The sequence below is a fragment of the Cyclopterus lumpus genome, chromosome 9, assembly GCF_009769545.1.
Source record: "Cyclopterus lumpus isolate fCycLum1 chromosome 9, fCycLum1.pri, whole genome shotgun sequence".
Classification (NCBI taxonomy): domain Eukaryota; kingdom Metazoa; phylum Chordata; class Actinopteri; order Perciformes; family Cyclopteridae; genus Cyclopterus; species Cyclopterus lumpus.
Genome location: NC_046974.1, coordinates 13,050,945 through 13,076,401, shown reverse-complemented (window position 1 = coordinate 13,076,401; position 25,457 = coordinate 13,050,945). Strand labels below are relative to the sequence as shown.

At 43.1% G+C, this 25,457-nt stretch overlaps 1 protein-coding gene across 1 annotated transcript in view; it reads right to left on the bottom strand.

Annotated features, from left to right (window-relative positions):
- Positions 1-24,726, bottom strand: part of adgra2 (adhesion G protein-coupled receptor A2) — a 33,991-nt gene extending 9,265 nt beyond the window's left edge. Inside the window, exons 1-2 of the mRNA XM_034541729.1 lie at positions 24,425-24,726; positions 9,545-9,616 (exon numbers count right to left, since the gene is read on the bottom strand). Of these exons, the coding sequence (XP_034397620.1) occupies positions 9,545-9,616; positions 24,425-24,726 (374 nt within the window). The remainder of the gene's footprint in view (positions 1-9,544; positions 9,617-24,424) is intronic.
- Positions 24,727-25,457: the final 731 nt, after the last annotated feature.

The window sequence follows — 25,457 nt, the reverse complement described above, 5'->3', positions numbered from 1 at the left end:
GCTAAGCTAAGCTAACCCCCTGATGTCTGTCGCTTCAAATTTAACAGAGAGAGAGAGAGAGAGAGAGAGAGAGTGGTATCGATCTTCTCTTCTAAGTTATATACCGACATGTTTAACTATTTATTTAACACTGAGACTTCAGGTTTCTCTAAGTTTAAGGGGAGTGGACTGGAGACACATTTCCTAAACCTGGCTCCTCCAGTGTGACACAGCTTGCTATTTCTGCACACAGATAGGAAATCTTATCCCATCAGCCACCTGGGCTTGAGGCTAGCAAGATGCAGGTACTCAACAACATTAGATATTGGCCAGATCTGAAATTGGTGGTCATTATTCTTCTCGTTTGAAATGACTCTTCTTGTGATAACGTCGGCCATAGCCAACCATGAATATGAATTCCTTGGCCATCCTTTGAAGATTGAATTTAATACTATCTGCTGCACTTTTCTCCCGTCTTCCCATGCAGCACCCCCACCCATGTGTTTAACTATTCAGCGAGATGCCCCTCTCCATCAGCTAACCTGCATTAGATTTTGAATCCAAGATGTTTTTTCTTATTGGTCAGGAGGGAATAGCGAGGTTAAAACAGGTCAGGAGACGGATGCGTTTCGGCAGGACATAGGTTGGTTCAATGTTGGTTGGAATGCGATCCATGTTCCTACAGCATAAAAAAAGCCTGCTCCCATTGGACCGGTCACAGTAGAGGATTTCCTTCCAGGAGCTCAAAAGCATCAACGTTGTGGCTGCATTTTTGTCTAATTCACTTTTAACCAAGAAGCCACTGTGGTAGGCAAGACCTCATGGGACATTATGGTCCCATTTCCTACCAAAATGATCTGTCACTGCTGCTCTTGACCACGCTGCCTCACACCATGTAGAACCTCAGGCATCTCCTAACCATTTTCTTGTCCGCTTTCCATGAGATGAGCTATTTTGATTAAATTGAGGCAGGAACATTGTTTTAGAAAATGGTTTCCAGTAAATAATTAAAATGTGCAGCATTGCTGGGAGAGACTCAGAGATCAGAGAGATTGGGGGTTTTGCTGTTGGTCCACACACTTACTGAGCAATCGCTCATATATGCATTATAGATGCAGGTCATAATGATAGAGCAAAAGCTATCTGGCCTCAGACCAAAAGGCGGAGGTCTGTTGTGTTTGTCTCAAAGCAGAGAGCGATGGACAGCTCTGCCCAGCTCTTTGAGCGCATGCCAGCTCACTTTGCAACAACTTCACAGCTTTTAAAAAGGTGAATACATTTACACCTCTATGATTCGGACAGCAAAAATCAGCTTGGAACTATATGTATTTCACTAATCAAATGTGTGTGACAGAGGACAAGAATAATCTCCAATGTGTGTGTGTGTGTGTGTGTGTGCGTGTGTGTGTGTGTGTGCATGTGTGTGTCACAATGTATGTGGTCTTTGTGTGCCTATGCGTCCCACTCTAAATGTCCAATTTCTGGATGTCAGTAGCCGTATTGGATTTGTTGACCAGACAACAATACTGCAGTTTTACAGTCTGTCGCGGGGCTCATTAGTGCAGCGATGAAAGACGAGGCACTGCCCACTATTTCCGTCTCTCCCTCCCTGTTTGTCCTTTTCACACTCAAACACACACACACATGCTTTTCCTGTATAATACTGACTTTCATGTATACTGTGATGGGATTAAGACGAGTAAACAAGAACGCATGTACAACAAATCCTGATTAGGTTACTAGATAACAATCTCACTTTCCGACCTCATGTCTAAAAAGACTAAAAGGTGTTTATTGGAATTAAGCTTGTTTCTCTATTCACATTATCTATTGGTGATATCCTGTACAAACTGCTACATAACTTGATTTTTTTTTTTTTTACTGTCCATCTGGAATTCTGCTATGTTCAAATCAATCAGTACATGGATGATTGATGCAGGAATAACTGTAATTTGTTGTGCATCTAACCAGAAAGTACAAGCATACACAGGTGCATTGGTTTAGCTAATCTCAGGAGACATCCCATTGGGTTACATTCTTTGCCTGGACATTAATGGTAAGCTAATTCATACATGCATGATACTAAATGAGCCGCAGAGACTTTATTTCAATGAGAAGGACACATTGGTACACACCAGTGATAGTGTGTAGTTTATAAGCAACTCAAGCCTTCTGAAGTTAAACCTTTTTGCCCAGTGTGATAAAACCAGCCATTAATTAGCAATAAATAAAAGAGTATCACTTATTCAACATTTCAAATTCCTACAGTCTGCTCCTTTATACCCGACTTGAGAGGTTACAGTGCTGTGTGTGCTTTGGCCTGAAGAATATCAGCAGTCCACTTCTTCTGATACACTCTCTTATCACCAAGCTGGGGAATGTGGAGGAGCTCACCAGAGTCAACAGGACTTGAAGCACTCGCCAAGCACTCACCCCTACACCATAATCCAGGCTAAATCTCGCCTACACTCTCAGATGTATCTCCAGCTTGATTTCAAACGTACAGTACAGTAGCTCCGGCAGGCCTCCTACTCAGGCGATGACTTGTCTGTGTGGCCTGTGAAGTAGACAGCACCCTCCCTGACAACAACTTCACAGCTCAGTGGCCTCGACACTGATGACAACAGCTGTCACCAAGCAACAGGATAATAGCAGAGACAAGAAATACTTCAAAGCCTCACGCTTGCTGAGGATGAAAATATCAAAGTTGAAAAGGTTAGAAGTTGCAACTTGTAGCTATTACTTTTTCATTATCTTCAGTAGCAGCATTCTTCTTCAATAGGCTTCATGATACGTGTTGACACATTATTATTCCTCTTTGAGTTATGCTTTGTAACCTTGGAAGTGCAGTGCTTTATCCTCATCGCCACATGCGGCCTGTGGAATAGGGTTGCGACGGACTCGAGCTCACCCCAAGCCCAGAAGGGACCATTGTCTGCTGCCGCTGGGCCTAACACCAGTGGCAGCCATTAAGAATGTCTATTCCCCCCCATGAACTCCTCCTGATCAATGGGGCTGGTCCTCTGCCATTCTGAAGAGTCATTTCTCTGTGGGTATATGGGATGAGCACCTGGGCCCCATGCAGGCTGGAGAGGAGCGACGTACTTGTAGGGCAGCGGGAGGGTAATAATGAAGACATGGTCTGTAAAGCGCTCCAGACCTAGAGTGCTCCATTATCAGGAGCACAGCGACAGGCACTGGAGTGCTCACTGACATTGTTTAGGCCATGGACCCGGAGGGAGCTGGGAAAATGATTGAAGCCAGGGAATGGCCACTCATTATCGCCAGACTGGAATCAAGAACCTTCTGTTCCTGTAATTTTTAATTACATTACAGTGCCAATTTTTATACTTAAATCATATTTATATCTTGTTGCAAACATACGTAAGCAACTGCCTGAAGACAGAAATAACTATATATGTCGATAGAGGAATTAAAGGTTTGTTGGAAAAAAAATTAAAAGCAAGGGGGGGATAACTTGCACCGTGGTTCCTGACAGAGGTCAGTGGAGACCATTTTTGTGCAGCGTGTCATTTCCTGTCTGGTTGGCGTCTCTAGCAGAGGCCCTTGCTCGTTTATTTTTACAGTTTCCTTTTTCTCCTTTTTTTACTAGCTAGCTTTCCCCTGTAGGGAGGGGCAGGTGGGTTAGGGGTTTCAGTACTGAGCAAAATCGTCCCTGTGTATGGCCCCGCATACCCCACCTCCCTTCTCCTCAATACACTTGCTCACAATGGGGGCTCTGTAACACTGGCCCCAAACGTACTCCTGCCTTCCCCCCAAAACAGGAAACCGGGATCTGCCGAGCTCTTGTTTTTCTACTAATTTCCTGCTTTGCTGCCCCTTCCCCAGATTCTTTTTTTTCCTGGTTCCTCCCAGATGGGTTATACCTAAGCAACTTTCATCTGGAAACCAATTTCTTTGGTGCAGCCATGAAGGTAAAAGAGTAAAAACAGACTATTACATTCATAAAATTGCATTTGGATTACTATTGGACCCACACACTTTCCTGTCAAATCTGGACAATCACCACCTGGTCATCCACTGCCAATACTGTACCTATTCAAACGAATAAGGCTCTGCTCATGACTGACGGTAACATAAACTGTGGACCCAACTGCACCGAAATAGCAAGATACACTTTTCTAAATTGATTATATGTTTCTATAGTCTGCAGCAAGACGAGCTGGAGATTATTCTGCCAAGGAAAACTATGGAATCACGGACTGTTATTGACTTCAGTTCTGGCTTCTGGAGCGGCAGCGAGAAGGAGGCGATGCCCGTTTTGGCAGCTCTGTTGATTTTCTTGAAATCTACCAGCATGCACAGCAGTCAGAAACAAAGAAAGTGTATGTTTTAACGGGATGGTCAAAGTCAACGAAATGCCATTCCCGCTCTGTTGGTCCACTGATCTTAATCATATTTATGAAATAATATTAATTTTATTTGGTCAAAGTGAGTCATTTTATCTGAAAGGCCTAAAAGTTTCATAGATCATCTTTACCAATAAGTTACTAGACATATAATTGAAACATTGTACACATTATAACTGGGAAGGAAACAGGAACAAACACCTTTCATTCATATTATCAATGAAAAGGCAGACTCAAGTCTGTGAGTAAATTTTCAGCCAGTAGGTGGACTACAGCATGTAGAGAGTGGGAAGGGGGAGGAACAGCAAGAGACCCTGTGAGCTGGGAGAGGGGAGATGCAAAAATAAAGCAGAAAAGGAACACAAACGGAAGTGGGGGGAAGTAAGTCCAGGGAAAGCTCAAGTTCCTCTGGAGGAAAATGCCATTGAAACCATATCAAGTTTGCCAAGTGAGAGTGCGAGAGAGAGTTACTGGCGTATAAAGCGTACAATTTGGTAATGGACTTATGAGGGGGCTCACTCGCTGTTTCAATAAACCCCCAGAGCCATGACTGAGCTAGGCTTGCAATACAAACACACCCCGTTCCTTCAGTTTATCTGAAAGACACATCTGGAGTCTATCAACTCCAGCAGCACCCCCCTTTCTGTTTCCACTCTCCAGCACGCTTAACCCCTTACTCACCCGCTCCACCCCTTAATGTCATGCACTCTCATTAGTTGACTGTTGCCTAACTGGGGGCCACTCAATGGCGTGTGCAGGCAAACATACTAACGTAAATGTTCATTTTTCTGTGAGGGAGAAATGAGACTCCCATGAGCAACCTCCACAGCTCGCCTTAGCTCTCTTCAGAATGGTGGGCCGCCACAATCTGAACCTTGTCTTTCCCAGTCTGGTCTAGACAGGAGGGCTTCTTGCCATGTCCGCACATTTTGCACTGTTTTCACATCAGCCCACTTCTGCTTTGGTCCCACTCATGAAGGTAATTTGCTTAGCCTGTGTGGAAATAACCGTTAATCTCCCACTAAGAAAAACAACCCCAGATTTATATAAGACAAACTGCAGGAGTGTGCTTTCCTTCACTCCCTCCCTCCCTCCGTCTCCCTCTCTCTCCAGCCACCATACCATCTTTAGCCATCTTGGCTCCACTTCCCCTGTGTCAGATGGTAAAGTTGTTTAAGTTGGACAACTTCCTAACCCCAACTGCTCAGAATGGCAGAGGCGATTTCAAGGTCGGTTTCAGAGGGGCTTAGGCAAAGACTGAGTGGCCCGTCTCAACATTTTTATAACAGATACTATCAAGTGAAAATGTAGCATTCGCATTCGTAACCCTAATGTGATAATAGTGTATATATTTTCTGTCACGCAGACATACATATACAACATCTGCACAGTATCATACCCTGTGTGACTTGGTCACCAGTTTCAGTGTAAACTTCCTTTAATTGTTTTTGCTCTACAAGCATAAATCACAAAAAACCTCCTTATTTCCTGCTGTTGAATGAGGCTGTTATAAGTCAATAGGAGTTTTTTATATGGTATTTCCTGTGCATGCTCTTCTGTAGCGCAACAAAAGTACAGTCATGTCAGGTAGATTCATAATGAAGGGATCATTTCAGACTCTTTTGTTGACAAAGTCTATCATGCTGCCAACACCTTTGAGCCTCTAACCAGTCCTAACCACAAGCCTCACTCCTGCCTTTTAGTCCTCTTCACTGCAGGCGACCTGCTGCTCCATCATCCATCATCATCGCTGCCCTCTGCTCTTCCCTCTGCTCCCTCTCAACCAGTGGGGTGAGCAGACCTGGTAATGAGTGCCCCTTGTGCCCCTGCCTGCCTGTCCTGTGTCCCATGGTGCAGTGGGGCCCAGTTGGACAAGAGCCAGACTGCCTTGACCCTCTCTTTGCTCATTATTCTCATTACCTCGCCTCAAATCAGTGCAGGACAGGCTGCTGGGATCTGTCCACAACTCAGAAAGGTCCCGTCTCGTTAGAGAGGCGGCCAGCGTCAGCACCCATCAGGAAGGGCGTGCAAAGAGGAGGAGGTACTCAGGTACAGTATTGAAGGCTGGATGGTGTGTACGCATATCTATGTGACTTGTTTTACATATAGCGAGCACCGCCACAGAAGTCAGGTATGGTTCAACTGGTGTGTCATCTCAAAAGCTGGAAAAAATGAGGTATTCCAAGATCCAAATGTAGCTGTTGGATTGCAAGCCTATTTAAAAGAGCTACACAAACACAGTAGTCCAGTAAGAGGGCAAAAACAAACAAGGCTAAATTGCTCCTTTGCACTTGGGTGGTTTGGCAGGTTATGAAGGCAATAGTGGCGTATAGGAGGTTTGTCCCAATGAAAGGGCCAACTGTGTAGATTGCTGCACTGTCTGGCCCAGGCCTGGAGGAGGGTGGCCTGCTCACGAGCTGTATTCTCCAACTAACAACGGCAGATCAGACTGCATTCAACTCTGAATAGATGTCTGGTGTGAGTGTGTGGGTTTGAAAGTGCGTCTGCTGAGAGAGTTACCAGACCCATTTGAAACGACTGGACAAGACGCCAGGGTGCCCATACTAGGAAACACACTCTGAGTTTCAGTACACACTTGGAGTCACAACAGAGATGGATGGGCCAAGAGTGAGAGTGTTCATGTCCTTCAGGGAGCAGACAGTGTTTATCCTTGTCACGTAGGGGAAGAGATGCAGTGTCATTCCCTGATGTGTGTTTACTCAGGCCTAGTGGGCTGGACTTTGATTACAGCACTGACCACATAATATGAGTAACTGTTCACAACTGCTCCAAATGACAAGCACATGTAGACGCTAAACTGGAAACAATGAGGGGACCTGAAGAGCGATGGCGGGCTGAAGAGACCAAACCAAACTGAGATCTCACAGCATGGACAAAAAACGAAACCTTAAACTGACTTCTGTATTCATCCCTTTAAGCCCTACCACTGAAACTGTGAATTTAAATGTACATTTTTAACATAGGACAGCAATGTTAACCATGAGCTCAGATGTAATTATAAGCTGTGCAGTGCTCAATTAAAGGTTGAAGACATCAGAGTGAGTTAGCAGACCTCCACCGTTGTGTGTCAGAGAGCCAGCAGAGGTTGAGGCAGAGGAGTGAAATGAGGCCTGCATGATTTACGTGTTGTACTCTTCTCCTCACACCAGACACCTACACCTCCCTCTGTGGCGCACATGTGTGTGTGTGTGTGTGTGTGTGTGTGTGTGTGTGTGCTGTTTGTCTGCCTGTTCTGTGTCTTTCTCGCAGGTCTTTTAGCTATAAGCCTGCGGGACAGCTCCACCCTGTTGCCCCCTGCTAGTTTTATCACTGCTTCAGCTACAAGGGCCAGTTATTGGGTAAGCTCAGGTTACCCAAGCCACCTACCCTACGGCGCTTCAAGGAAACCTGTCCGCACTTACAAAAACAATCAACATCATCTCATTTTACATCAAACATTTCACGCTACAGATCTTCATTTATACTTTACTTTTACTATCAATGATTCTTCCACACACAGAGTCTCAGTGAAGTGTCTTCCTGTCAACAGCTTGATCAACGTCTTTGGCGCAAAACAGTTGAGTTGAGAGCCGAGAATTTGGCCTTGGAACTATTCACCCATGGCGTTCACATGCCAGACATAAAAATTTACGTTTTTAGCAAATTTGGCTTTTGTTCTCGACTGGCATGTCTGGTGTGAGCTCCAGTAGGTTGGTACTAACAAGCTAACAACTGCAGCAAATTACCATATTTGTCTTTCTTTCAACATTTTTGAGAGGCTTGTTAGCTTCATGGGTGGCAGCTCTGAGTGGCATGTGGAACTAATATCCCTTCAACATACCCACCCCCTCTCTAACAAAATAAGTATGTCTGCCAGACTACAGTATCCAGACTGAAGTGGCTCCACGTGTGTTGTTAGCCACCAGGACGCTATAAAGCTTTACTGGGATGCTCTTTAAAACAACACCTTGGTGGGAAACTCATACTATATGTAATTCACACATCCCAGTAGTATCCCAGGAGCCTGTAGCTGGTAAATGCCAGATCGTGATTACTGTACATTTGACTAAAAGACATATCATATCATACATACTCTATCCTTACCCGTCAGTGCACACTACCAACTGTGTCTCTGTCTTATCTCCTGTTGTTTGAATAGCACAAGCCAATGTCCCCAAGCTATTGTAGCAAATGTCCTAGTCTGGATGTGGTTTGAGATAAATGCTAACATCATCATGCTAAAATGCTCATATGGCAATGCTGCCATGCCGATGCATAAATGTGCCAGAACATGACATGTCACCATCATGACATGCAAACATTTGCCGATTAGCACAAAGATAGCTTGACATGTTGACCTGATGATGGCGCTAGATGAAGTTGGGAGATCACAAAATGAGTACAATTTATCTTGATTGTAAATTATCTTTTATCTTCATCTCTATCTAACCAAATAAATCCATCCAACATTTGTCAAACTACTTCACTGAAAACCCAAAATGTCAACGTCATAGTGGCTCAACGTCAGGGGATCAACAAAGTCATTAGGATTCATCATCTATGGATGAACAGTTGAGAACAATTTCAGGGCAATCCATCTCATATTTGTTGAGATATGTCAGTCTGGACCAAAGTGTAACCGGCCGACCGACCGACCGATCCACTTTGTGGCTAAAAAGGAGTGGGATGGTAAAGAGGTGCTCTGTACTCTCTACTAGGAGGCAACAGTACCCACTGTGGTTCTTTTTCTGTCACCAGAACTGCGATTAATTCCTTTTCCTCTATCACCTGTCCCATACCAAGATTAGGATCCTACTAAGGAGGGCTAGACTGTCTGTGAAGGTGCCAACACACACCTCCTCCCAAAGATCTCTCTTATCTTGACCTGAGGAGTTTACCTGATAATGAAAGCCTGAAGTGTAATTACATGAGCTTTTCAACATAACTCTATGATAGCCAGTCTGAGTGAATCATCCTCCCTGCTGGACAGAAGCCCATGATTGAATAGAAGTGCATGGAGCTTCTCAGATCTTACTGATACCCTGTCTGTATTTCTCCACAAAGGCACTGAGGCTCACTTAAATAACAGCTCAAACATGAATGCATAAAATATGTCATCTACACAATAAACATGACATTGTACAATCTGCAGAATTTAAATATGCATAACAGATGGCAAACAGTAGGCTACTCACAGTTTCTCCAAAGCGTAAAGTCCAAAGAAGGATCCATTTCTCAGAACTCTGATTTTGTTGTGGCTCAGTATCCTGTAAAAAAGAAACAATATTGTTTGAAATATTACCACTGAGAATAAACTGAAGCATATTCTCTGGTGCTGAGTTACTAATAATTTGAACATTGGCTTGACGGAGAGTTTAGGTTTAACCAAACACACAGTGAATGGGTCACAAAAGGAGGATAAGTGAAATGTCCCCTTGGTGCTGCAGTCACACGCCATTATCCTGACCACAGACATTAGCTTAAGATGTTTCCAATTAATGTTAAATACCGAATGGAACATCAAGATTAGGAGGGAAGCTGCAATCTTGATAATCATTTTGCATACATTTTTACATCAAAAGGATGTCTTTCCACATCAAACCAATGGCGGCACAGGCCATGTTAATTAGCCTTTTCCCTACTGGCGAATCACTTGGCTTATTGGGCTCTTATCAGACCTGCAGGCAGAAGACCACGGGACACACTGGAAGTAAGGTAGAGATTGCTTTGTCCGACTGGCGATCATGGGAAATGGATATTTACAGTAATCACTTAGCTCTGAGGGACTTGCCATTGTCAAAGTCAGTTAGGTTTGACCTTTGTATGGACTTTTTAAAGGAATGGTTTGACTTTTTGGGAGAGTTAGATGAGAAGGTCGATACCAACCTTATGTCATCAGGCTAAATAGGAAGCTTCAGCCAACAGGTGGGTAACAACTCCCCTGGCTTTGTCCATAAGTAAAACAAAATAACCAAATGATATATTAAAGAGTAACGTTAGAACACCTGACATTGTCTTTGACGATCTCCAGTGGTTTAACTTCCTTGCCTTGCTCCAGTAATGTCGAGGTGTTCTCCGGACCCTGTGACATCACTGTTGGGTTTGGTTGCTGCTTTTCAGCTTAATGTTAAGTTACTCTTGAACAACTTCTGCCGTGTCATTTCATGACTGTCCAAGACTCCGTTCTTATTACTGACATGAACAAAACAGCATCCATCCCTGTGTTTGAGTCCTTATGGACAGCTGTCATATTCTAAACCAGCCTCCTACCAAATATTGTGTACTGGACACTGATTTACTCTGCCAAATACTCTGAAGAAATCATAACTGCTGCCTGGAATACGTCCACTGGCAATTTTTTTATTTTTTTTTATTCAGGGGGTGTGACGTTCTTATAGTGCAACAGAAGTTGAAGGGAGGATGGTTGGGCCTACAGAGCACATGATGTTGGCACCAGAAATTGGGGTTTGCATTGTGCATCCCATGTGTTGTTCAATTCAGGCCACTAAAGTCCCTTTGCTCTGTATAAAAATATGATTTTCAGGAGGCAAGGTTCAATGTTTACACAACCATCCCTGTGGATCCACAGACCTGCCGCAGTCCGCAGAGCAAGAGCTCGGGGTGCAGCAGGAGTCCTGCGCTGGCGACAGTCCGCCATCATTAACACACCCTTCGGTTTCACATCATCTCCGCCTCTACCACATGGTGCTTATTGGGCTGTGTGCAACATTAAGTGTGTTCTTAATCGAGAGAGTGGAGCTGTGTGAGCGCCTTTAAAAGTGGGAGCGGACTGTGAACAGTCTGTGAGATTTACAGATTCAGCAGCAGCAGTCAGCACCCCCCACTCCTCGCTTCCTGCCACATCAATAAAAACACCGCCTTCAGCTCTGCACCTTCCAACTCACTTAATGACCAGATTTAATCATCCGGTCTTGGTATACAAGGACAAACTGGCCTGACTTACGTCTTCACTTCAGTAACTTTATTGACAGCCACAACTACCCGGACGATTTGAAGACAGAAAAGGAGCAAACAAATGGAAAGCCAACATGGAAAGAAAATCTTCTGCTCCTGGACACCTCAGTGAATATCTTGCTACAATTATCTTCTAAAATTAGAAACCATAGAAATGTATTCTTAAACGGGGAGGCAATCAAGAGACGAGAGCTGCTCCACTGATAATGACTATAATACTGAAACCGAGGCCATTCTTACTGTTTTACTTAGCATTTAAACCAAAATCATCTTTATTTTAGGATTTTCCTTGAAAATGTACAGCATCAATGAAATTACTATGACCCACAATTCCATACTCATTTATAAACTTGAAGCCTCAGAACTTGTCTTATTTCTAGCTTCAGAAACAAAATTAAAAACATGTTCACAAATCCACACTGAATTGTTGAAATAAATCACGGTTATTAAATCAAGACCTTTTTTAAAGTGGTTGTGGTTGTGGCGTATGTCTGTAATTGGGCCTTAAGGTCTCTCACTTGACTTTAGGCACAGTATCTCTCGTGCAAACTGGACGCAGCCCTGAGATGAAAGTTACAGACGATCCGGAAGTGCCAGAATAATTCAATACAGATAGGTGAGGAGAAAGTCACAAGCCATTAAATTCAACGCAGCCAGTTTAGACACAGATTTGTTGTGAATTAGCTTATTAAGCAGAAAATAACAGTGTGCATAATTCTGATAAGTGCTGATATCAATAAACAAAAAAATAAATCTAATTTTGAAGTGATTTGAAATGTTTCCTTCTTATAACCTTTACACATATGTGTTTATTTCTATCTTCTGTCTATGCACATTTGGGGAAATATATGTAATGTGGCATCTTATCATAAAGATCCACATTTGTGTCAAGTTACGACATTTCAACACACCATATTTCAATTTGCTTTCCACTCTGTACACCAGGACTTGAAAGCTGACTTTCACAAATAAACAAAGACCACAAAATGCGCTAACTGAAAGACTCCCACAGACAACAAAAGGCACAGATTTCCAGGAACGCAGGGGAGTTGCAGAGGCTGGGCACTACTGTATAATCCCTGAAGCCTGATGTTTGGAGCACAGTTGTAGTGAAGGACATTGTTCTTTCATAAACAATACAGAAAGTACAACTCTGAGGAAGAGAGAGAGAGAGGCAGAACTCTGTAAACAGACAGAAATAGTCAGCGTTCCCATCAGGCTAAACAGGAAACCCGGCCAATTAGCTGTTTATTCAGAACCCGGTTTCAGAGGTCAGGGGTTGGAGTGAGAGCACTTCCCGGGCAGCCATCAGACAGATGAAGCAGTGTCTGGCGGCAGGTGGTAGCTGAGGCATATACGAGTGCATCACTTCATCACTGGAGTATACAAAGGTTAACTGAGCTCCACAAGCAAAGAAGAGGAGTAGCTTCTTGATCATGGAGGTCCACTTCTTGGAGGCCTAGCGTCTGCTCTGTATTGCTACTGAGGCTTTACTGTAACCAATGGCTTTGTTTCCTTTTGCACAAGTGACAGATCAAATGGCAGATTGAATTAATCTGCTTTCAAGAGCAATAACGGGATGGTACATGGCACGACAGTGTGATAACTCAGTCCAGATTGAGGATGGCATCTCTCATTCACTTAACCCTTTCATACCACAAAGGCCTCTGAGAAATCAGACAGGCTAATTTAATCCATCTAATCTATGAAAAAAAAAAAAAAACATCCAGGGCCACATGTCAGGCTTCAAGATCCCATTCACTCATTTCATCTAATTAATTTACATGAAGTTCAAAAAGCAAGGAGGTCATAAAGAGTCAGGTCAAACAGAAGCACAGACAGCAGCCCTTCCCTTGTGTTAAACAGGGTCAGTAAAGCCACAGAAGACATGGAAAGCAAATTTATATCACGTCATGTGCTGCTGTGTTTTATATTGACGTGAAAAATGAATACATACAAAAGTCTCAAATTTCAGAATGCAAAATACATACAAAAGTTCAAACTATAAAATATCTATATCCATATGTGACATATATCCAAAGTGCCCTTATTCATCGATGGGAAATCCTCTGCGTCCCCTGAACCCAGATGTTACCAGAGATCTATCCAAACAAATATGGTGTTTTCAAAGTAAACTTCATCTGTTTGTGCAAACACATGCCTATGAGAAATGCAATATTTTGTGTGTTCATTTCAATAAATTATTTATTAAATCAAAAGTATGACTGCATTGACTATGCTTGATGTGTCCGTATAAAGTGCTTCAGTGTTAGCTTCTGTTTTTCCTTGGTGCACGAAGTGTGAAAAAGTAAAAACCATACAAAGAGTCTTGTCGTTAACCCCAGTGGCTCCTCCCTGCACCGTGCCACTCACTTTGTCGGTTCGCTCAATTTGCTTCCTAAACCCACAAAGCCTTTGAGGGCCACACAGGGGGCATGACAGCATGTCGCAAACCGTATTTTCTCACTGATTTACTTCCGCTCTTCCCACTGACTCCTAACTGGAAGCGAGGCAGTGTCGCTGTAGCATACTGCTTCAGGTCTGGGGGAAGGCCGGATGTGTTGTGTGTGTTTCTACACATCTGTACCTGTGTGTGTTATACACTCTGGCTGTCTGTGAAAGGCAGCTTGCTTCCTAGAGATGCTTTTGGTTTTGAGTCATTGACAACCAATAATTTCACCGAGGAATCATCTCTGTGGTGGAGCTGGGAAGGCTTGCTGTGCGGTGTGCGACAGACAGCAGCTAAACAGTCCTTATAAGCTTTCCAGATTGCAGCCTGGTGTAGAGGGACAGCCGGTCTGTCCTCACCACAGCTAGAATGCTGCAAACCCAAACTCGACAGGATGTCCCGTTTGCAGTCTCCAAAGGTTTTGTTTTAATATCTTTGCACCCTTCATCCCGTCTGCCTAAAAGACAACAATTAAATCTTGTGTGTTGTTCATAAGTGGGATGCATACAGGAAATGCTCCATCCTGGTTTGGCATTTAGTTCAGGACATGAATGTGATACATTTGAGTGAAAAGCGCTGATTCCACTTGGCCTCTGTTGCCCTCTAAGTATTCAGGCATGCTGGACTCAGACAGTGAGCTCTATGTAGCTGCAGGCTACACAGCAAACCACAAGTAGAATAGGAGTCTTAAGGATGGATTTATATTTAATAAGAATACATCTTCAGGCTAAACTGCCTGCGATTATTACCTATGCGTTATTCTTTTTTAATAATATCTACGTTTCATTTTCAATACAGAGCATTTCTGCTGCATCCGCAGCAAATCACCTGGAGCTTCTGCAGTGTGACTGGATGTTGGTCGTTGATGAAACAGTGTGCAGAGTGCTGATTAGACGCTTCAAGGCCAACAGAGACAGAAGGACGCAGGTTCAGCGTAATAAAGAGAGTCAAAACAACCCGATGTGCCACTGTGTAAACATCATTTCACTTTGGATAGGTCTCTTAACACTCGAGGACCACACGCAAGGTGAAAGACAAGAACCCTTGAAAGAGATTGGTCATGTGCCATAAATCCAGTCCCAAATCGTAGACCAATGGGAGCCAGATAATGAGAGTGCTTTTCAATGAAAGTCTTAGAGCGTCCTTATTGAATTAAGCCTGGTTTAATTAGCATGCTGACTTGATAATGCACAAGCTGGTGTGTACAGCAGTGCTTACGTTCATATAAATAAAAAAGCAAATAATTTAGCCTTGAGGGAATTTTCCTTAGAGGTAATTAAATTCTGCTGAAAGCAATACGATTATGTACTTTTACACTAACAGCAGAGCATTGTGTGGGAGCACTTTGATTTGTGAATGTTACAGCCGAGAACACTTTCATACAAAACCATCAGTGTTTTATTGCATTTTCCCTCTTCGCTTTCCATTCGAGCAGCTTTCTTCTCGCCAGAGTTGCATTTCAAGTATCCTGGCTGTTCACAGAGGAGCACTAAGTGGACATGGCAGCGTTTCTCTTTATATATACACATCACACACATTGCACTCGGAGTAATGAGGACAGACGTAGTGGATCAACAAAATATTGTGGTTGAACCAAATTGATGGATTAAAAACAGTATTATTTAATTTGGCTGTTACCAAGTTTTCCGAAGGCTGCTAACTCCAAATGCCAGGTCTAATAGATCAAAAGACATGTTGACACTGCACTGCAGTTCAGGCACAACAACACAGAGGTGGCCTAAATCAAAGAGCTCCATTTCAGAATGAGTTATAAGCTGAGGGTACAACTATCAGAACTGATATAATAATCATACCTGTGTTATGACTCTGGTCTCTTTAAGCATTGTTTGACTTAAAGAAATAGTTAGACATTTTGGTCAAATACATTTACTTTCAGTCAAGAGTTAGTTGAGTAGAACCACAGAATAAACAGTGACCTTAGTCCCAGCCAAGAAACAGACTCGCACATAACTTCCCATAAAACCACAAATAGTTTTTACAGTTGGGTTTTTGTTCAGATTAAACAAGTGATTTACGACGTGTTAACTAGAGAGCTTTACAGCTGCTGGTGGGAGGATTTAGTTACTATTTTGTTTCTCCATTTTCATCCCTATGCTAATGTATAAAATATAATGGTCAAAGATGTGATATGTGATATACAAATATTTGACCCAAGTCGAGTGGTAACCCAGCTTCAAAATGAACAAATTAATGCAGTCTGCAATATTAAGTGTATTCACATGGAGTTGAGATATAATTGTATGGAACTTTTTTATAAGTTTCAATGAGGGACAGTCGTCTAACACTTACACACAACCTCTCGCTGAGTCGGGGCTCCCATGGCGACAGGCTCACAGCAGCAATTAGTGTGGACCTTCATTAGTGGCTGAGAATTCTGGGTCATGACATGTCACAGGATGTGTGTGTATGTGTGTGTGTCACTGATACATTCACTTGGTCTGATGGTAATATGGCGAATACCTATTATTATAGAATTTCACAATCACTAATAAAAGACTTTCAACAAATGTGTACATTATGTACGTATTACAAACTATGTTTTCACTAGAGGTTAATACGTTTATCTGTTTAGCCGATTCATTAGCGGATTATTTAGCGGAAAAAAGAGGTTTTACAAACTAAATGTTGGGCATAAATGCACAACAGACTTTAAATGATGTTTTAGACATTTATCATTCATATTGTATGATATTTTTCAGGGAGGGATTCTCCACTATATATTATTATGGCCATATGGTTAGAATATGTGGGTGAAAACTTTGTGGCCCCAGAAAGCTAATTTTACAGAAAGCTGAGAAGTAATATCTGACCCATTTTTAGCTTATTATAAGCAAAGGTGTCCCCATAAACCATGTCAGTGTGACGGTGAGGCAGTATGCACAACACTGGGACCCTGAGATGATAAATTACATTTTATCAATTTAACGGCATTTCCAGTGATTTCTATTCGTGATTGTTGACAGTTTTTATGTCAGAAAAGCCTGCATCAGTTGAACCCAACCCTCGCCTCTCAGTCCCTCTCTTGCTAATGGACACTTTTGCACAGACAAGAAGAGGAAGGTTGAGGGAGGAGGAATGAAAGAGAGCATAAGCAGAGAGATCTCTCAGACTGGGAGGTGGCTGTGTCATCTTTGTTACAATAAGTACTTTATAAGAGTCCTCCAGACTGCGGCCTGCCTGATTCAGCGTTTGGGTCCGTCCAAATAGCTTAACCCTTTCGTTGTAACAAGATGGAGAGCCACCTAAGCCGGCGGTCCCGGGAGCCCCTTGCAGGCTGAGCCTGTCCTCAGAGAGTCACGGCACTGAGTGCAACAGAGAGACTAAATGTCCTCGAGCACAACAGGCACTTTAGCAGCAAATGCATGTCAAGATGTGAATGTGCCCATTGTGCCTGACCCTCCGGAGGGCTTGCAGCAGACACCAGGGAACGCTGCCAAGCTACAAGCACCATTTACCGCCTGTCATGGAAAGGAGCATCCATGTAATTGCATGCAAAATATTTATTTTCGTGAAATCATTCTTGTGAACCCTGATTGAGTAATTCAGTCATCGAACAAGGAGAGGAGGGCAAGATAAGCCACATTTAGGAGTGGAGGAGATTCTTGTCATACACGTTAAAGCGAAAAATAAATTAACTTGAGTAATAGAATGTGGAGAATCTCTCAATACTTTGGTTTATGATCATACTTTCCTGCCTTTAGGCTAGATAAGGGGAGTGACCTCCTGCATTTGATATGTGCAACCACTTATTATAGAGTATACTGCATTGTGCTTGGGTTACCAGGCTGGGCCAGGGAGTAAGGCTGTATGGTTTGTGGTCGTGTGTGTGTGTGTGTGTGTGTGCGTGCAGATTTGGATGCACAAGTGTGTGACCTAACAGATTTATTTATATGGAGAGTGTGCATGTTTAACTCAATGTGTGCATGTGTGTGTGTGCACAAGCAGTCCAAAAAGTACTGGTCTAAAATTAAAATCTTTTTTTTTTTTTTTAAATGTCTCTAATTAGAGAGAGGAGGACTGTAGCCTATTTTGAGAGCTGTGGCCATGCACGCCCTTCCCATATATGTGTGTGCACAGGCAAACAGACTCAGGGACTTTGAGACACACACACACATACACACACATACACACACACACACTCACCCACCCTGTTATTAGACACAATTCATTGAGTTCTGCTAACAGGAACTGTCCATGAAGTGTGTTTCTTGCGCCATCTATAAAGTTGGACAACCAGTGAACTTTAACGACGTATAGCTGCTATGAATATTAGCAAACAGAGAGCATGAGTTGAAATACCGCCGCCTCACTGTAAAGCTGTAATACATTATTGTAATATTTAGAGTCAAAGACAAGTCAAGACAAACCAAATTGGAAAGTTTATGGCTGCAGAGCAGGAACACAATAGTGTGTTTATTCACTGCCTAAAGTGTTTTTACACATTTAATGAGGCAATTTAGAGAATTTAGCCTTTTCAGACAGTGAGTGGAATGTGGTGTATGCTTGGCTAACATTGTCTCATTGTTCTGTCTCATAACCAGCCTCAGTCTTTTGCTCCTGAGCAAAGACTGCTGGGAAAATCTGACTGCTTTTACAAAAGCTGGCTTAAATCTTTCTCTCACGGTGTCTTTTAAAGCATCAGTTAAAGGGTGTTGTTTTTGTTAGTAGCTTATTTTCTTTCTATGTGATTGCAGTGTTTTGAGAATCCCAATCAGTGTTCACATCGACCCACTCCTCATTACTGCATTGGCAGCAGAGTTTAACAGAATGTATTAGACAATGAGTCACCTAATATAAAACTATGGTAAACCAACATGCTTTCCAAAGATTGACTTGATTTAGGCTAAAGGAATAATTCATACTATATCTTTAAACAGTAGTTTACTCCATCAGCACAGATTTTAATAAAAGCGTATTGCTTTATTTCACAACTGACTGTGTTCATTTGATTGGAGCTGTAAACCAACTCATTTTTACAAAAGGAACAATAGTTAACACTATAGTGACAGATCTTGTGGTTCTGTGACATTAATATCATAACCAAAATTAAAGGGTTTTGGAGTGATGATAGATAAATTACAAAAAACATTTGTTGTTGGTTGTTTTCCATGTTAGCCACAATGGATATTGGTAAACTAAAAACTAAAATTGGATATGCGAGTACCTTCGCTTTTATCTGACAGCCAATGTTAAACTGGTTGTTAAAAAGATCTGTGTGTGATTGACTTGAGCCTTTGTTTTATGATACAGCTAAAATAAGTTACTTTATACCAATATATGTCTAAAAAAACACTTAGCAATAAGCTTAGCATAACGACTGGAAACAGGGGGAAACCGCTCTGTTCAAAGACTTAATCCACCAGCAACTTTCAAATTGACTTAGTAACTTGTTGTATTTGTTTAATAAGACAATACACAAACCAAAATGTAAAAACAAGAAGTTGAGGTTGTATGTGGAGTTGCCTCAAAAAAAATCTAATGGGCTTGTTTACTCAATATTGACTTTAACAAAAAACATGTGCCATAAGCCTGAGATGTATGCGTGTTTGACATGAGCAGGTCGCTGTTAGCTCAGATATGTTAGCATCAGGACAGTGGAGACTTATTTTAAACAGCAGAGCTAACAGCTAAAAAGTTGGAAAAATTACGTATAGGTAACAATGGCTAAGTCCCCGCATTGCATCGCTGTTAATGACAGTTGCAGTTGTTTTGGTTGCTGACAAATTATTTGTAACTAAACCTTTAGTTTAAAAGTTTAAAGTTCCAATCGCAAATGCTGTTGGATTCCAAGTTGTCTTAATATATGGATAATCTCTGTGAACATGGTCCACTTTTTAAAGTCTTATTAAAGAAAAGCTGAAGAGTAATCACAAAGTAACTCAGGAGTACTCAGATTACAATAGTAAGCTCTTGAAATCCAGTAGATGACTGTACTATTATCATGTATTATATCAAGAGAAAGAATATCAGAAACACACACACACACACACACACACACACACTGAAGCCACAGGCATTCCCACAATAGACACCCATTATCTCCATCTGTATACATGTTTTGTCGACGAGCAGGAACTTTGGGGGCCGCTGTGGTCAGACGCAGGGAGAGGGAAGTTAGCGCTGGCAAAGAAAAGTCAAAGTCAGGCATTTTTGGAGTAAGATAAGAAGAAAGCGGTGTGGAAGGAAAAACTAAAATAACAAAAAGCCACTTGGGGGTATGAGATTACTATGACAACACAGCTTTCTGTTTTTGCTGTGTTTGGAAATATCGCAGCCTATAATCAACAAACACAACGAGGTGATAAGTGAAATTCATCATCCAAATGGACGGGCAGCTACAGTACGGCCCAGTAGGTGAGTGGAGATGTCCCACTCTACTCATATTCCCTTGACCTCCGAGGGCACAATAAAACCCAGGGCTTGTGTGGCATTGGCAGGTGCTGCAGCTGAGTATGAAGCCCAAAGTATCCCGTGTCAGGCCTTTGTTTGCTTTTTTTGATTTATTGCTGACCACTACCCCACCTAACATGTGCAGAGGAGAGCCCGCTCCCCCTCCTCTCAACACCTTTCCCCACATAAATAAACCCTATCGCTGCAGGAATGCCTGGTAAAATGCTCTATACCGCTATTGGAATTCTCTGGACGCTGATAAGATGACCGTTTAGGATGTTTCATCGACATACTCCCCTCTCAACACATACTCACAGAGCCAACATAAACCACCGACACATCTGCTGGCCCTTTGGTTTCCGTCTGCACATGGGCCACAAGTAAGAGACCGAAGATGTGACTCAGAAAATACAATAGTGAATAAAGGGAAAGCAGACTCATATTGTAGCCAATCGATTATATTGATGAGGTGTGTTACCTCACAGTGTGAACAGAGACACAGAAGACTCAAATTTAGTAAACAACAGGTTGTATGGGACGAAGAGATAACAGGAAACTGACAAATGTATGTTAAGTGTAAAGAAAAGGCTTTCCTCTCCACCAAAAGCTCCTATGAGGACGCCTTAAATAAACATGTACAACCTCAAAAAACGTTCCAGTGGCAGATTTGATCAACTTTGTTGTGTAGTAGATGAGGGCTCGGCCATAGTGTGATAATTTATTGTCTATCAATATAATCATATTGTGATTAAATCATATATAGCAATATTGAGATACCCAAATACATTATCTACAATTAGAATTACCAGTACAAGGAAACTCAAACTTCTCAGAAAATCTGATTATTTTGCATCTCATGAATCAATGTTGTCTGTTGACACAAATAACGTTATCACATTTACTGAAGGAATAGTCTGACAATTTGCTATCTTAAAGAGATTGAGATGAGAAGATTGATACAATTATTCTCATCTGAACCTAGGCCAGAAAGCAAATAACTGTATTAATTATTGCTTTTAAGAGCGAGCCTTTTCAGCAACAACCTCCCCGGTATACAACTTTTACAACTGTTCATTCATGACAGTGGCCCTTACTGATAATATATGACTGCCCTAGTTGGAATATTTTTATCTTGAACACCTGACAACCAGCCAGCAACACCCACATACTGGGATCAAGTGCAACTGTGGAGGAAGCAACTGTCTTGCATTGCAGCTGTTTTGGGTGAGGGGGCATCAGGCCAAGGACCGGCATGCTGACCCCCCCAGCCTGAGCATCTGTGCCCACTCATTCAGGCTGGCACCCACTGAGCCGAACCCATCAGTCACTAAAAATGATGACAACAAAATACGGCAAAGGAGGAGTATGATTTTGACTTGGGTAAAAACCACAAGCTATGAAACACCAGCATGTTCACACATAGACTGCCACTGTACATTCTCTATATGTGCCTGCTATCCATTAAAACACAGCTGCTGGCACACAGCGCTGAGAAAGGAATTATTGCTCTGTGTAGTTGGAGGCTTAAGGGCTAATGTTTATGATATATATGCATTTTTATCACCAAAATAACAACGGTTCCTCTTTCACACAGAAGACTAACAATAATAGACATGGAGCAATGCCTTGGAAGTGAAGCTATGCCGCAACACTGCCTCCTCCTCTTCCCTCTCACCCCAGTGTCGAAGATCTGTTATTCAGGGGCTGGGGAGTTTTCAGTCTCCAGGGGCACATCCCTCTGAACCGCCTGCCAAGCTTCTCTTCTCCCTCCTCCATCCTCTCTCTTGCTCTGCTCTCTTTCTTTGTTCCCCTCTTGGTTCCCTCTTCCTACTTCTCCTACTCCTCACGCTCAACTTTGTCCTTCACTTCGGCCTCCTTTCAACTTCCGTCATTTATTCCTGCTTGCCCCTCAACAACGGCACTTTTTCGCTTTCACACTCTTATCTATTTCCCCCTCTCTACCCTTCCGCTCCTCTTTCTCTCCCGGTGATCCAGCTCCTTTGCAGCCGTGCATAATTAGGCCTAAACACAAGCCTGCGCAGGCTCACATCTGGAAGGAGTTTGGACATGGCAGTTTCCTACCAAGACGACTAAATATTTAGGTTGAGAGTTACTGCGTGTGGATGAACTCATGATAGAGGGGGTGGGAAGGGGAGAGAAATTGGGAGCTGGAGATAAAGAAAGAGGGAAAGTGGGACAAGAAGAAGAAGAAAGCTGAACAAAAATAAGTGTGAGTTTATAGAAATGGTGCAGTAATCTGACATGTAATCAAAGTGCAGCAGGCATTGACGAGCCAAAGGAGGAGGTGATAATATTCGAGCGACTGGTTGCTCCTTCATGGCTGGCAAGAATAACAAACAGCTAACTAATAGTTTTAATAAATAAATCCCCGTTGGGATTTCCCATGAGGCTGAGGGCCTCAGCTGGAATGTTCATAGTGGCCAGCTGTTGTGCATTACACGTAGCAGCCGGCCCCGGAAGCCCTGGGCCTGGTATCCTCCAGCCCTGGCCTGCTCAGCATGGAGGAGAGCATTCCTCCAGGCTGCCCCAGGAGACAGGGCAGCGAGGGCTGGCTGTCAGGCCATCCGATGTGGGGAGGGACCGAGGTGGTGTAGGGTACGGGGAAAGCTCCCCTGCTGCACCTGGGATACTGTCCTCTGAACTGACTGAGGAATGTCAGGAATAACACGAATATCAACACAACTTCTCACATTCCACATCTGGAGCTAATGTCATCAGCAACAATGGGAGCATGGGCGCTTGAGGAACTCACCAAATCTTCAGAAAAATGTACTTTCCAGACTCCAGAGTTCCCGGGAAAGGTAAAGGTAAAATGGCGGATTGCGGGCGGAATTGATGGTACCTCGTTCATAGCCTCGTAAAAGTGAATCAGAATGCTAAACATCTGCATAAAAACAACTTAACCAAAATTAGTAGATGCAGGGATGGAAGATTATATTCAATCACCTCGACCACTGCCACCCCAGCCTGTTTTTTCCCCCTATGGTTTCCAGCAATGTGTTCCCCAGATGTTTATTCTTTCTTATTAAGGAAGAAACATAAGACCCTATAAATGGACTGCTGGCTGGCTTTGGCTTTCCTGGGGCATAAATACCTTACTTTACCTCATTTGCAGTAGGGCAGTTGAACATGCTTTTTTTATTTGACTGTGCCCATGTGCAGCTATAGCATTTCTCCCACTGGGTCATGAGTACAGAGATAGTAACACACTATGGGAACGAGAAACTACTTCAGAAAGTCTGAGCAGCTGTGAAGAAAGTGAACAAAAACACCACCAAAAAAGTGTTTCACTGATAGATTGGTAGTCCATCCATCATGAAAGATAGCGTGTTTTGGTCCATGATGTGGCACCTTTCAAGTCGTGTCCAAACACTAAGTAACAGTAATTAAAAAACATCACATTAAACTAGCCCAGAAACTTTGCTGTCCAGTTTTGTTCTCCTCGCTGTAACTGTATTAAAAGTAGGAGCCAACCCACCAGTACAGTACAGACATAAAATATTCAGAATGTGTCTTTGTTTATTCTAGTTTTGTAAGGCCATGACAGCTGGACCATGTGCATAGAGAGCTGAAGATGCTGGTCGGAGAAAGAGGGAGCTGAGATCCTCAGAGTCAAATGTAAAGTGACAGAGTTGTGTCAAGGAGGCAGGGCCGTATGATGGCTACAGTCAGCCTGCCCTCCCACTGATCTTCTTAATGTTTCACAGAGAGGTGATGCTCAGCCCTCCACCACAGAGTTAAACTAGATCAAGATGTAAACTTCTGACCTAACACGCCTTATTACTGCAGCAAGTCCTCAATACAGTTAAACCTAAGGTCATGGGTTCAGAGTCATGGCTGTGTGAGCCTGGTCGAAGTACTGTACCCTCACTTTGTTTATGCACTCATACAAAACACACCATCAAAACATTAAAAACATAAACATTAATCCAGTTAAATCCTTTGATACAGCATAGAAACCCTGTGGATCCTCAGCCAATTATAGTTCACACTAACCATATATATGGTAAAAGCTATGTCTGCTTAAAATTGACCGTGATTAATTCATATTCTTTCTTATAAAATCTTTAGGGGATATTATGGGATTACAGAGGACATATATGACACCATACCATGTGATCTCACGCAGCCTGCAGGAACCTTACAAGACACACCGGGCGGATCATAATACAGTGACACAACATTAGTTCAGTAAACCTGTCAGACGGTTCCAACTCACAGAGTGACGGTCCTGTTGGGCAGCAGCCCGGCATCCGGGGGTTCAGGCAGCTCCTCTTTGCTGCAGCTGACCCGTCTCCCAAGCGCCTGAACGCCGTGCGTTTTGGACCGCTCGTCCGTGCAGCTGCAGCCGCTGGTGGAGGCCAGCAACCCGGGACAAGCCTGGGAGAGCCTCGTCTCGGAGGCGGACAGCAGGAGCAGCATCAGTACCAGACGCCCCGGCAGCAGAGGGATGCCAACGCCGGGCGTAAACATTGTCCTTCGGCTGGATCTCACCTCAGCTGCACCGCCGCCTCCAGTCATCCCATAGCTCCACCATGAAGCCTTCGGAGGGTGTAAGGAGGGCAAGAGGAAACTAACTGAACTTGGATGAGGTATTGAATGAATGGTACACTTAGAGACCCTGCGCTGAACCGTGGACACGCGTCATCCGCTCATTTCAGAAATATTCAGCACCCTTGATTTTCCAAGAGTGTCCCGTTATGTCATGGCAGCCCAGGCGCGCAACTTTCCTTGGTCCAAATGGAAGCTAAATTCAAAGGTCCATCAAAACGTCTTCAACTCCCATAAACAAGCGCAGTATTCTGACGCTAAAACTTGGTAGTTGTGTTAATTACTTCTTCTTCTTCTTTTTTTACATCACTGTGGAAGATTATTGCTCCCACTCTTTAAATTAATCCGGCGGTTGGTGAGATTCTCAACTGTGCGTTCACCTCCAGATCATCTCCATGAAGAAGTACAGGAAAAACAGTAAATCCTCAAACTTTGGTCAGTTGTGCCGCTGCTTTTAAAAGCTCCCCTCAGTGTTTCCCCTGGATCCCCGCAGTTCCCGTGAAGACTTCTCTCAAGCGCAAATTTAAATAAATTAAAACTGGGGAAAAAAACTGTTCGTTTGGACAAAAAGTGAGCTGGTCTCGATTGGCTTCTGTGTAATTCCCAAAAACTAGCGGTTTTGCCTGCTTGCCTCTGTCACACTCAAACTCACTTAGTTACTACCCCAAGTGCGCCCGTTCCGTCTGCGCCCCGCGGTCCTA